The 14,325-nt window shown below is 42.0% G+C and overlaps 1 protein-coding gene across 1 annotated transcript in view; it reads right to left on the reverse strand.

Annotated features, from left to right (window-relative positions):
• Positions 1 to 12,338, reverse strand: part of ADARB2 (adenosine deaminase, RNA-specific, B2 (non-functional)) — a 529,062-nt gene extending 516,724 nt beyond the window's left edge. The window contains exon 1 of the mRNA XM_011942292.1: positions 11,886 to 12,338. Coding sequence (XP_011797682.1) covers positions 11,886 to 11,985 — 100 coding nt within the window. The 5' untranslated portion in view covers positions 11,986 to 12,338. The remainder of the gene's footprint in view (positions 1 to 11,885) is intronic.
• Positions 12,339 to 14,325: the final 1,987 nt, after the last annotated feature.

Consider the following 14,325-nt stretch of genomic DNA (forward strand, 5'->3'; position numbering starts at 1 on the left):
CACCCACCCCACCCAGGGTGACACCCGAGAGAGCCAGGAGCAAAGACGTTCACTTCCAGGACAGAAGGCCACGCGGCTGGACTCGAATCTGAAGTTGGAATGTCCTCAGCTGTGGATGTGCTTTCTGATACGAGTGAGAAGAACGCTGACACAAGACACTAACCTTTGGAGAGGCGCGGGGAAGCTGTCTTGGGAAACACCAAGGAATCAGCTCAGCCCCAACCGAAGGAAGGAGAGAAGCCCCGGGGAGAGAGGCATGAAGGCCATGTCCTCAGCCACACTGGACTATGGATAAAATGTTTTCATAGTGAAGAGTACAGGTGCTAACCCCAGAATTCTACTGTGTTTAATTTATCATTGATTATGCATAAATATGCACAAACAGTATACAGCATTCAATCTATTGACTAATGTCCAGTTTAGCAACTCACATTTTTAGTTTTCCTGATGTTCAAGTTTTGAAGCGTTACTAAGTACTATTACGGATAAGGATCTCTGCCCAACTACTGCAGCCGATATTCCTGCAGCCAAAAATGAGCAGAGCCTAGGCAAGCAGCACATATTACAGAATTTTATTTATTTTCTAGAGTGCGTTTGGGTGTAGCTCCCACATAGGTCTCCTGCTTGGTTAGTGTGTATGAGAGAAGAGGTAACAGATGGTAGACAGATAGTTTAGAGTCTAGATGACAGATGACAGATCAGTAAGGTAGATGGTAGATAGATGGATGGTAGCTAATAGATATGATTCCAAAGTTATCTAATAAGATAAGGAAGACCAAGAGACATGCTGTCTACACAGAAACGAGGGACCATTCACATTGGGTGACCGTGGCCTCTTCTGTTCCCTATCCGATATTTGCAGTATTGCGCGGAGGCGGCGCTGCCAGCACCTTTTGTGAGTCTATGGATGACTCTGTAAATCGTGTGAGACAGATGAGTGTATATCCTGCTTCACAAGACTGACCTCCAGGCAAAGAGATGCCGTCCTTGGTCACAAACGACGCCATGCTCTACTGAGAGTCAGAGTCCTCGGTTTCCCCGGCTGCCAGACTTGCTCATGAGATAGGCAGGCAGTACTTGCCCTCAGCTGTATGAAGCCAGAGGGCCCTGGGCACTGGGCAGTGCCTGGCTCTCCATAGCTGGGGAGCTGGGGACTTGCTTGCAGGTGAGGGAGACTAGAGAGCAGCTGTACATTCAGGAGAGAGGCCTGTGTGCTTACCAGGGAGACCCTCAGGGGTCCATGCTGGAAGCGCAGGAGAGGGGCCAGGAAGAGGGCCTGGGGGACAGCGAGGGCGCCCATCTGCAATAGAGACCACGGAGAGGGCAAATCACACTCAGACTTGCTCTCTGGAGTTTTTAGAACACGGTCTAGAGTTTCTGTTCCTGCTTCATCTCTACCGTGTAGCACAGTGACTGACAACGAAAGGTGTTCAGTAAATGTTTGCTGAATGGACAGACTCCAATTTACGTAACTGTGACTTGAAAATAAACCCGACAGGGCCCTCTGTAAATGTACAATGTAAATCTGATAATGAATTCTACAACAAGCATGCATTCATGGGGTACAGTGAGACCAGTCACTATGCTGATTTCTGGGAGCCCAGAGATGTGGATTGTGGCCCCCATTCTTGAGAAATCCCAACAAAGAGGGAAGCACCACCGGCACCCACACCTGCGGGGAACTTCACAGAGCAAGAGCCGAGGAAGATGTCTTCTCTGCTGGTTTCATCACCTCAAAGCTGGCTTGTGGATGCTACCCCTAAACCCTGCTCCACACTGAGTGCCGTCCTGGGTAAAAGACCACAGCTCAGCCCACCTCTCCACAGCCTCCCCCGAAAATGTTCCCTTCTCCCAGAGTGTTCCGGCTATTTGTTTAAGAAATTCTTATTACAAAAACGCAATCAGTTTTCTCAGTGGGTTTTAATTGAGTAGCTACTATGTTTTGATATTGTAGAAAGAATAGAAATGTTCAAACTTAAAGGGGTCTATATTTTAACGGTGTAGTTTTATAAAGAACTTTCACTTGCTATAATAAAGGAAGTACAATAGAAATCTATTTTTTGTAAGCCCATGTGATGATAATTTATATATATGTGTGTGTGTATACATAGAGTGTGTATATATATATATGTGTGTGTGTGTGTGTATATGTGTGTGTGTGTATATATATATATGTATATAGTGATGAGACCACGGAAGCTTATTTTTGTTCCCTGTTCGGATTTCCTGTGTGTGCCTCTGTATCTCCATAAACAATAGAAGCTCAGGAGGAAGGGCCACGTCCACTCCTGTTGCTGGTGTCATTGTGGTGCCTCACTCTTTGCCTCTCTCATAGTAGGCACATGAATGAATAAATAAATAAATAAATAAAATAACACTTGTGTTCAATACAGTTTTTGTCTAAATACACATATAATGTTTAAGGCAAAATTGCAAACAGAGCAGAATTGGATAGCATGCACCATACTTTAAAATCAAGTGTCCTGGGGAAGGGAAACATCACACACTGGGGCCTATTGTGGGGAGGGGGAGGGGGGAGGGATTGTATTGGGAGTTATAACTGATGTAAATGACAAGTTGATGGGTGCTGACGAGTTGAAGGGTGCAGCACACCAACATGGCACATGTATACATATGTAACAAACCTGCACATTGTGCACATGTACCCTAGAACCTAAAGTATAATAAAAATAAAAAATCAAAATCAAATCAAATCAAATGTCCTTTCTGTATTGGTAGCCACATAAAACAAAACGTAAGAAAGATGAAATTTAATCAGGCACAAGAAGAAACTTGGAAGTTATTCTTTCTCTTTCTCTCTCCATTAAAACCCCTTCCTTCATACCAGTGTGGTGGTGGTTTCTCTTTTGTTTTATGATGTAAGAAGATAGATTACTTTTTTATTAGTGGCAACAACAGAAAGATTTATTTCACTTGGTGTAAAATATGCACAAAGGGAGACTTTAAACAACGACATTTTGGAATTTTTACAATTAAGCAATCAGTGTTTCTCTCCATACTCTAAAACACAGTCACAAACCAATAATCTGTTTCACCACCTCCTAAAGAATTTGTGCTCTCGGAGGTTCAGTAAAGATTTCTTTACATGATTTTTGTAATGTTTATATTAGACTGCTGCTGTTCTGGAGCTGGGGAGTCTTTTAATATTTCAACATTTTCTATTTGAATAAATGCTTTTGTGCTTTACCTCTTGAGTCCATCATCCCTCTACGTTGCATGCATATATTAGACATCTGCACAAACACACAAGTGCACATGGTAATGGCATGCCTTCCATTCATTACCCACATACGAGAGCCCATGTCATGATTTAACTTCCCTGAAGCAAAAATTTGATTAAAAACTCAGGTGATTACATAAAATTATATGAACTCTCACATTTGTTATACTTAAAAACAAGAACCTGATCTTCCTAAATGCTTCTTAAGTAAATATTTCCCTGCATGTCAGTCAGTGCTGAATATATACCCATCTTTAGTTCCTGAAAGTGAAACAGTATAAGGATGTTGGAATAACGCTTTGCTACACATCAACACTGTTATACTTCTAGAGGCAACAGCTTTTGCTCTCAGTTCAGTATCACTCAGGTGAAAGTTTCTGTATCCCTCATGCTACTGTCAAAGTTTCTGTATCCCTCATGCTACTGTCTTGGAGTTTTTTTCAAAAGCTACTGCTTGTCCTAGTAGTTTTCCTAGAACTCCAACAGTCTCAAAGATTTTGAGAACTATCTCAAAATTATTTCTTCTTCAGAAAAAATTAGCATAGAATTCTTAGAATTTTCAAAATTTCTCCTTGAACCATATATTTTGGATTGAAAACTCTTTCTGTTAGAATCCTTCGAGAATCCGGATAGTCCTTTAAAAAGGTTATCTGTAGTAGTAACATTTAGAATTGAAGCATGAATAAAAGATCTTTGTGTCTGTAGTTAAATCAGGCTACCTATGTTTTTCTTTACCTAAGGAATAGTAAAAGGTTTTTTTTTTTTTAAAAAAAAAAAAACACACAAATTTTGTAGATTCCTAAATTTATAAAAACAATGTCCTTTTTAATTGTACACATCAGATAGTGTCTGAGCTTGTATGTATTTTACGTTTCCGTCCTCAGTCCTGAACACAGTCTAACACAAAGAGGACAGGTACTTCCTTTAAGAACGCAGCTATTTTCACAGCTATAAGCCTGATGTGAGCACAGCATCTGCTCCAGACAGGGATGAGTGAACCCAGCCAGACTTGGGGTTTGGAGGAGGTCAAAATCGATTCTGCTGATGTTTCTGTCATGTTTATTAAATTGCATTTTTTTTCCAAATGCAATTACACTTTTAGGAAATATTGCAATTATTTTAAAGAGAGGACATTTTTGTACTTCCGGTGGACTTAAACTAATAAAACCTGCTTTTTGTTTAATCATTATTGGTGCCCTAGGTATATGCTTTGAGCTCTCCTGCTGCGGATCTCAAGTCCTGCTTCTTAGAAACAGTAAGGACCTCTACTCTTGTTCGGTTTTTGCCATAAGAAGAGATTTGACTTGGGTTATCATTTTAAGGTAGGAGTAGGCTCCAGTTTCTGAGAACTGAGCTCCCCATCCTATTTTAATACCACCTTTGAGAAGATGTATTTGAGAAATCATGTAAGACATTACAAAATGATGAGGCAGAGCTTCCGTCTGTCGGCAGTGGGAAACAAGAATCAAAGACTTCATCTCAAATAAATGGAGCAGCACAGATTAATTAAATCGATAAATTCTCCAAAGCACATCCTGGTTAAGGGGTTTAAGGGAATTCTTTCCATTATGTGCAAACCACCTGAAGGTGTTGAGCTATCATTTGCACGTAAGATTCACTCCATCTATTAGAGGCCCTAGAAAGGAAGGTTTACAAATAGATTCTGAGCAATGTTCGTTTTATTTATTATCCAAATGGCAAAACAACAGCCACAGAGAGAAACCTGGATCTGTTTTGCAAATTAGTGATCTGTCGTTGGCACTGTTAAAAAGACATGCAGTGATGAACGTGGCCAGATTTGAGTTAAAGATCCGTAGGAGTGAGATGGTCCTTAACACTAAAAATAATAACTGCCCTCTTTCACCTTTGCATCCCCACTGCTGGGTTTCTCTTTCTGATCCATGGGAGAATTTGCTCGGACACAGTGTGGCCCTGTTCCTCGTGAGGCTTCAGCTGGTGTGACTATTTGTATCAGAACCGAATTAGCCATTCGGTTACACAAACACGAGGGTCCTAGTTGCCCTCTGCCTTGGAAGCAGCTCAGCGAAACCACCCTCAATTCCACAATTTTAAGCATACACAGGTCAAAAAAGCTTTCAAAAATTTCACCTCTGAGAGAGTTGAAATAAATTGCCTTAAAATCTGAGTCACCTGAGCATTTATATCATATTTCTCTTCAAACTTAAGCACACGTGCTACTCTTCTTTGTTTATAGGAATGCATGATTTATTGGACACTATTTCTTAAGTATAAAATCCCCTCCTTAGTATAAAGATGGAATTTAGATGACCTGTCTGCTATGTTTTGAGATTTAAAAAATGAACATTAACTATTGATCATTTTTATAATTTAAACAGCTTAATTCCAATATATATGTATTTTATAACCCAAAGAGGATTTACCATTTTGCTGCCAGAAACTAACTAACTGTATTCATTCACCATCAATAAAATAATACAATGTAATTATTTTGCTGCTCTTCCTACTCAAAACCTATGACTGGAATAAAAGGTGATTAAACATCCTCAGTGCATATGGAGGGCCTGGGAAAGTCAGATTAACTCTTTATTTCCAAATACAGATCATTCTTCAGAAAAGTCTGCTATCTTTGCAAGTGGCCAAATTTTGGGGGCTGGAGGGATATTGTGGATCCCTTGAAAAGCAAACATGTCAGTTTCTAAGTTGCTAATATTTGGATGTGGTTTCCGGGAAAATGGATTCACTCATAAAATTTGCGGATGGAAATTCAGGGCCTAAGAGCCCTGTTTGCTAGGGCGTTGCTTAAACAACGTCAGGCAAGCAATCAGATAAAATAGCCCCGTCCTCCATTCCTTTTAAAACAAATAAATGAGTAAATAAAAGCCCAATTTTAATTGCTGAACAGGGATGTCTTGATACTGAGACAGTAACATATGTGAGCAGAAGAGGAATCCTGGTTCCAAGTTCCTACATTTCTCAATGCTCCCTTCCCTTCCTGTTTTCCAAAGTCTCACCAGAGCCCATCAGCCGTCCCTGAGAACCAAACGTTTGATAAGCATTGTTTCTTCTCTTTTTGAATGTAATGTCTCTATTCGATATTGGTACACTCTTAATGGAGGTATAATATATCAAAAGCTAGGAATAAACAATTTTGTCTGAAAAATCAAGTATTAAGCAGCGTCTGTTTCTCTGAGTGGAGGAAAAACTTTTAATTGTAAAGATAGAGGTTAATTTAGTTTCATTCTATTCGCAAATACTTAGCAACACGAATCAGGGTTCTTGGCCACACACCAGGCAGGGTGCAGCCCCGTGCTGCTTTTCTTGAGCTATCCTAACCACAGAGATGGCGTCAACATGCAGTAGTTTGAATATTCTGTGAAGGGCAGCCAGGCTTTTCATAGTTCACTTGGCATTCATTCACCTTTATTCGTATATTCGGTTTCAAAATGGCAATAGGCACTTTTACAGTCTTGCTTACAGTGTGGAAAATTATCCTTTTAGAAATCTTGTGAGCTAGTAATTAAGAGCCAAATTTAAAACTACAATATCTATTTTGATACAATATTTTTAAATGATGAGAAGCAGAGTATTACAATAATTTTGGTTTTAGGAGTTGTTCAAAATTGTTCATACTGCAAAAATACTGACATTCATTTTCTACTATTTTGGAAAAAGAAGTAGGGAAGTATAAAAATTGCTCAAATGTTTCAGCCGGTTTTACCGTGTGTATACATATACATACATACACAGTAATATACATGCATATATATAATATGTATGTGTATATATATATCATACTATATATATATGTATAGTTTTAAAATTGAACATTAAAAGCTTTTAGGGCATAAGTTATCTTTTCATGCCTCAAAAAAAAAAAAAAAAGACAATTTCCTTTTCTGTGTTTCCTTACATAATACTCTTCTGGGCTGGTGCTTCTGCAGGAACAGCCTCACCCCTGTTTAGCTGTGGATACATGAATCCCACATTTTTATTCTGCATTCAAACTCGTTCATCATAGCTAATGCCCTTGAAGCAATCTCCAATTACTGTTATTACACGGGTCACTAGAAACCAGAGGCACTAATACAAATTTTTTAAAAAGAGAAAGAGGAAAAAAACAAGCACCACACAATTAGATGCTGGTTAACGGTTGAATCAATTTGATTTTATCACGAAATCCAGCCCTTCCTCCTGAGCTGTCTGTGAGCGAGATAAGCGGAGGATGTGGGGCTCCGGCGGGCGGTGCAGGGCTGTGTCCCTCGCCAGCCAGGGTGACACCGGCGGGGACGATGGTGGCATTGCAGGGCCTGCGGAGCCCACGGCCGCTCTGCCCTCATCCTCAGCACAATCTTTCTATTTCATTAATTTTTCATGGATTTTCATTTCACAGCAAGCCGGCGTCTGCCATCCATCTGCTCGACTTATTTTGTTCCTTTTGCCAACTTTTTATTTGCATTTCACAACATTCAGCAACCTGCCCATTCCCCACACCTTCCCGTGACTCATGGCTTTACTTTTATAGAGCTACCTCGTGCTCAAAATGCATCTTCAAGTTTCTAAAACTCGTATAACCAACCACTCTAGAACAATACCTAAATTTCAAGTTAACTTATTTTGCTGTCAAATGCCTCAGAGAGGTGTCCTGTGTCAAAGCTCAAAAGCAACCCGACGGGCCCCGGGTAACTGCGGATCCTGCATGGCCAGTGGCTCCCGAAGCCCCTTCCCCTTTCCGGTTAATGAAGATTGACACGCCGCTTCCAAAACCCCAGCCTTCAACGTACCTTGTGGAACCAGCTGATTTTGGATTGGCTCTCAATCTATTTCCAAGTATGTTTGCCTTGAAAGAACCTTTTTCAAAGAAAAATTCTGGAAACTTCAGCCATTTTATACATTGTATACAGTAATGGGTAGAAGATTAAAAATAGTTCATTTGCAAAATGACTTTCATGTCAATGCATAGCTTCTTTTAGAAAAAATACATTCACAAAAGAGAGAAAAGCAGATAGACAAAACAGAATATATGCACCGTTTTAATAACTAAAAACACTTAAGAAATTCCTCATACATATTACCCTGAAGTGATCCCAGGGTTCAGAGATTTATTGGCACATTTTAAAGTGATTTGTTTTTATATACTGTACTGTTTTGATGAGTTCTGCCTCTATTCTACCTGGTTGAACTGATACCAACAAAACAAAATCTTTAAGCCTTTTCCTTTATGATTTTTTGGATAAAATGTATCCTTTTATAACACTTACACATTGAGCTATTTCTAATACAGGCAGATATTACTCTCTATAACCACAAAATATGGATTTGGTTGTACATAATTACCTTGTATAATTCTACCAAGAACTATAAAATAAAGTGCAATCTCCTGTTACTCTCTGTGAGAAATGAACTCTGTGGGTATTTAGTGATGGCAGGTAACAGTCTTCATAAACTCCAAGTGCTGTTATTCTCCCAACGCCTCTGAATGAGGTAGGCGCGGGACATACTGACATGTCTGGCATGTGTCATGCGATATGAACATTGCTTTGCCATTGATGTGAAAATGAGAAAGGTTTTCCCTGTCCTTCCCACAGTTTTTTTTTTTTTTTTTTTTAATAGCAGCTTGTTTTTCTCTCATATGAGAGTCAAATTTTGGCACTTTTTCATTTACATAAAAAATTTAAACCATTTATGAATAATTTCTAAAAGAAAGTCCCTACTGAAAAACAACACAGAAAATGCAAAATTGTACAACACGAGGTCCCAGTAAAATAACAGAAGTAGGACTGATGTGTGCGGAGACATATTCTGAGACTCTTCTTTAAAGTTTTTCTGAGAGAGAAATACAGATTCCTGCCAAATAATACCTGAAAGTCATATTCTGTGATGAAGGTTTTTATTTTTATTTTTATTTTTTTATTTTTAAAGATACATACAACTTCCTCTGTGGCATGGTAACTAAAATATACCTTCCACAGGCAAGAATCATATTTCCAAGACTATGGATTGTACTTAATGAAAGTATTGTGTCCTGGCCACATCTCAGCTGTAGCCTTGGCGTGCTTTATTTCAGAGCTCACAGATCATTTTGATAAGAAGCGTATCATGCCAAAGTCACTCTCAGAGTCACACATAGAAAAGGAGCCAGATGTCACTATCCTGGGAAACTAAAAGTTATCATGCGTCTTCAAAAATGATTCTTGTGCCTTAGACTAGGTGGGAATACGCATCTCACAGGCAAGAGGGTCAGCATGTATCTTAATTGTCTTTATTCCCCTAATAAGACAGCCCTTACTTTGTGCTTCTATCAACGTCTTCAGTTAGCACCCGATAGAGACACACTAGAATTCCTTAACAGTCTCTCATACACACGTGGATTTTAAATTGTGGCAAGTATAGAGTTTTAATATCAGATAAGCTTAAAAGCTGAGGTTATTCTATTCATTTATGGTTGTTAAGATTCATGACAATTAGGACATAATTTAAACTCACCTTATTTTTAAATAAAATAAAAAAATCAGCATCTGTAATAACTAAGTATTATAGATGAAGTAATCAATTCCCAGGAAAACGCAAATAAGTATTTAATGTGTCTGTTAGCTGGCTATGTTACCTTTTAATTTGATCAGGTACATCTACATGGTTAACGTTTCCCCCAAAATTGAATATTTAGCAGTTTGATTTCATTTTCCTATCAAGATAGCTGCCGGCAGGTGCCATGGGAAATTCTCCTGCATGCCAGAAATCTCTTCGTAATAGAAATCAGTGTATAAATCCTCAATGCCCTTTCTGGTTTCAATTTTTGGCTATGAAAATTAAGGGACTTGATATATTCAAAATAATCAAGGAATGGAAATATTTGCTATAGGAGTTTTATTTTGAATCGCTAAAGTTAAGTTTGCAGCAAATGAAGTCTTTCCCCAGATTTCCTTTTTCCCCCTAAATTGAATACTTTCTAAGCTAGCACGACTGATGCTTCATGGTAAGGCAAGTGAATCTGGAGAAAGGCAACACTTTCCTCCAGTTTATATTTCTATAAACTGCATTATTGTGAACTATTACTCCACGTTCTTCAACTCTAAATATTTAAACAGACTAATCAAAAATATTGGGAAACGTGAACACTTGAAGTGTAAAGATGATGCTTCCTTTTTCCTGTTTTAAAAGTCGTATTCATTATTCAGTCCAGTGACTTTCTCAATATCAATGCCACTTTGTGTTGGCATTATCTCTGAAGGACACTAACAGGTCTGTTTCAAAACGATAATTTCAAACAACAAAGTGAATCGCAAGCGCACACTTAGCAGCTGAGAGGTAAATGAGAACCACAACCTCACTCCCCTTCTGAAACCAAAGGCTCCAAAACCTTTTGAGGAAGTTGTAGGGGCCATTTCCTCCCAGTGTTCCTGACATTCGGTCATAATGAATGACTGTTTGCTATTGACATTTATACCTTCAGACTGTCTGGGTAATTTCTATTATTGCAAGAAACAATCAAGGACCTGGTGACGGTTAGAGGGCGTACAGGAAACGGTCTGGTAGAAACTTATCTTAGGCCAGTGCACAGATGAAAATTCTCCAGGAAAGATGGACAACCCCAAACATACCTAAGGTTGCCTCCTGCTTTCAAACAACTGGCAAAGCTGATCAATTCTAGCTGTGTTTTCCCAACCGTTCTTTGTACTTCTACATCACTTAAAAAAAATGGGCACATTTCAAATCATGATTAGAACTGAACTTTCTCCTGCAGGCTCACTAGGAGCTGACAATAACACAGGCTCCTCTTTGGGAGAGAAGGGTCGGCATGAGAAGAATCTTTTAATCCTTCCTGGCATGCACGCAGGCGACAATGGCAGCGGGGGCATTGCTCTCATATTGGAGCGACTGCTAATTTTGCACCATCCCCAATGTGAAAGCCCTCGCTTGCTGCAGCATTGACTAACTTCAGCACGGCCCAGCCCCGGGAATATCAGTAACAAGGCACAGCGTGAGTTCGTCAGTGGCAACTGTCAGCCGGCTGCTTTTCCTGCTTTCCTGGTTTGCGGGTTTTTTTTTTTTTCTACGACTAACAAAATATGATGCTTCTTTCTGTTTTCCTGTATTCATTTCTGCTTATTTCTCCAAGGACGAGCCCTGTGTTCTTTTAACGTCCCAGTGTTTACAAATCGACGGACACCACATTGAGTAAAAACTGCCAGCCAATTTGGGGAGGCGATCACAGGGCTTCGCCCACCCCTTCCTCGGGGACAGTTTGGATGGGAGTAGCTGGCGCGAGGGCTCGCTCCCCCGTTTTTGGGTAATTCCTCTGGCACCTGGAGACGAGGTGGCCTCCGGAGTGCGGAAGGCAGCGCCCTCCCGGCCGGCCAGTGGGGACTGCGGGGCCCGGAGACGCGCGGGGTCCACCAGGAGCTCCTCGCCGCCCTCGCCCCACTTCGTCCCAGTCCCTCAAACATGTCACCGCGTGGCCGCTCACTGTCCCCTCTGGGCACGAGGAGGCCCCAGACATTTCCACGGGATCTGAACTCCCAAGCGCCCTGCACGGAGCGGCTAACCCGCCAGCACCCCAAAGTGAAGCTGCTCACAACAGACAAGCCTGGAGACCCTAGGAGAAGCCAGGGTGGAGAAGCCGGGGGTGGAGGGTGCAGGGGCCGGCGCGCCACGAGGTCCTTACCTTTCCGCTTGGACCTCCGCCTCCTCCTCCTCTTGGGCTTGCATTTGAGTTGACTGCTCAGCCCTCCAGAGCCTCTGCCGCTCCCCAGGACTGAGGCCATGGCCGAGACCCCGGCGCGGAGCCCAGAGCCGCCTCCCTGCCTCCTTCCCGGCCGCCGCCGCTGCTGCGAAGCTTGAGGTTGCAAACCCGGGAGCGGCTCACTTTTCAGGACTGAGCAGAAGAGCGCGCTCCGACCGTCTCTGTCCCTCTCTCGAATTGTTTTCTGCGACTTGCTCCCACTGGGCTGGGAGCCTCGGCTGGGCGTCTGGCGCGCGCTGCTCCGCGCTCAGGGAGGGCGGGGAAGGGCGCGCGGCGTCCTGAGTGCCGCGAGCTTCCCGCGGGCTCTGCCTCCTGCTCCGGGCTCCCAGCGCAGGGAGGCTACTTTTGCGCCTCTGCTAGTTGTTTGGCACCAGCCACTTTGAAGCCAATCACGCAGGGAGCTTGTCCATTTGCTGCCGCGGCGTCTAATTAGATCCAATCACAACTGCTTTCTGGCTCTGACATCAGCAGCAGCACCCGCCGCACCGCCGCCTGGCAGCTTGCAAACTCAGCTCCCATTTGGACGGTGAAGCTCCCAGGACCGGCGGCTGGAGGGAGGCCGCTCCCGGGGAACAAGGACGCGGCGCGGGTGCGTCTGGGAAAGGCCGGGGGAGCCTCCGGGAGGGACCCTGCCCGGGAGGACGAGGCCTCCTGCTGCAGCCACGCGGACAGCTCGGCTCGCCCTGCTCAGAAAGACACAGGAACGGGTTTCTCCAACCAACAGTTTTTAACTAGTTAATTCATTATCATGCGCCTTGTGTCAAGGGGGGGGGGAAACACCTCTTTCAGAAATGCAGAGACCGCACTTCCTCAGAAACGGACTGAGGTTTGCAGTTCCCCAGGAGACAGCGCCCTGAGGGGTGTTTCTTCCTCAGAGCCTGCATGCTTGTCTGTTTGCTTGTTTGTTTGCCTCTTTTCTCCCCCTCCTCATACTCCTTGGCCGTTTCCATTGCAAAAGATAAATGTTGCATAAAGACAGAGGTTTTGGGATCTGAGTCTGCTTTTTGCCGTCAGGAATTTCATGTGTTGCTTTATTTAGGGAACAATGACACAAAAGGAAGAGAAGGCTCTCATCGGAGAGTTTGGTTGTCAAATGTAATATTCGGATGAAAGAAAGGAAGATTTACAAAGAAGTGGATTGCACATTGAAATAGTTTTAAGCAATTTTTTTTTTTCAGGAATGTCCTATGTTTCAAATTATACTTATGGAACCCTAGAAGTCTTATGTAAAATATAAAGAGGAATAGAATCTGGTAATCATCATTACATCTTGTATTTAAATCACATAAGCTTTTGATTACAATTGTCATGTTTTTTTAAAAAATCCACTCTAAAATTCATTATTACACATTAACATGTTGATATAAAAATGGCACACAAATATTTCTGCTATTCATTGCCTCACATGCAACCTTTTCAAGCTGCTTATGGGCCTAGAAATTTCCAGATGATTTTTATTATAAGAAAAAATAACCACTCTGGGGAACATTGGAAATAATTAGGACATTCCTGTGTTGTTACGTGCTGCGCTGATAGATCGTAGCTCAGTTTTCATTGATGAAAGACAGTAAGACATTTGATTTCAAATCTTAACTCTACTGCTATGACCTTGGGCAAGTTAAACCGTGCCTCAGTTTCCTGATCTGTAAACTGGCGATAACAACGTCACCCACCTCATAAGTTCATTCATACTCTTGACTCAGTATCAACCAGTATAGACAGGAACTGGAGCATGTTAATTACTCCATGATTGTTTGTTAAATTTTTTCCAGCAAATAATTTGGAAGGAATGAGCGTATGTTACAGACAGGCCTCAGAAAGACAGGGCTTCTGTGTTTTTCTTTGAGAACCTTCTAGTTCAAGTCAGACTGAGGACCACCATCAAACTAACATCCCTCTTCAGTGCTGGCTTCAACAGCCCTGTTCCCATGACAGCACAGCTCAGCTCTGCTGATAATTCCCGGCGAGGGTTAAGAAGGCACATAGCTCTCTCACTTCCTCTCTGCAATATGCAAGATATTTGAGTGCTTAAACTATATCGAGAAACACAGCGCTAGGACTCTGCCTGTGAAACTTCTGAGCTTCACACAATGTGCCTGCACTAATCCAAAGTTGCCCTACTTCTGTATCTGCAGAAAACCCAACAGGAAGTGGAGTCACTGAAGGAAGGTGCTTCAGACGAGCTTCACAGACACACACGGCCCCCACAAGGTGCTCAGCATTTATTAATGGCCCCAATATCTCCATCATCACACAGAGCAACCATGCTGTCTGGGAGACTTGTATACAATGACCCTTGTCTCACTCAAAGGCCAGGTATGGTGGCTGGAAAGTAACGTGTCTAAATTATATGTTCTTCTGA

Source organism: Colobus angolensis, unplaced genomic scaffold (genome assembly GCF_000951035.1).
Source record: "Colobus angolensis palliatus isolate OR3802 unplaced genomic scaffold, Cang.pa_1.0 Scaffold209, whole genome shotgun sequence".
In the NCBI taxonomy this organism is placed as follows: Eukaryota; Metazoa; Chordata; class Mammalia; order Primates; family Cercopithecidae; genus Colobus; species Colobus angolensis.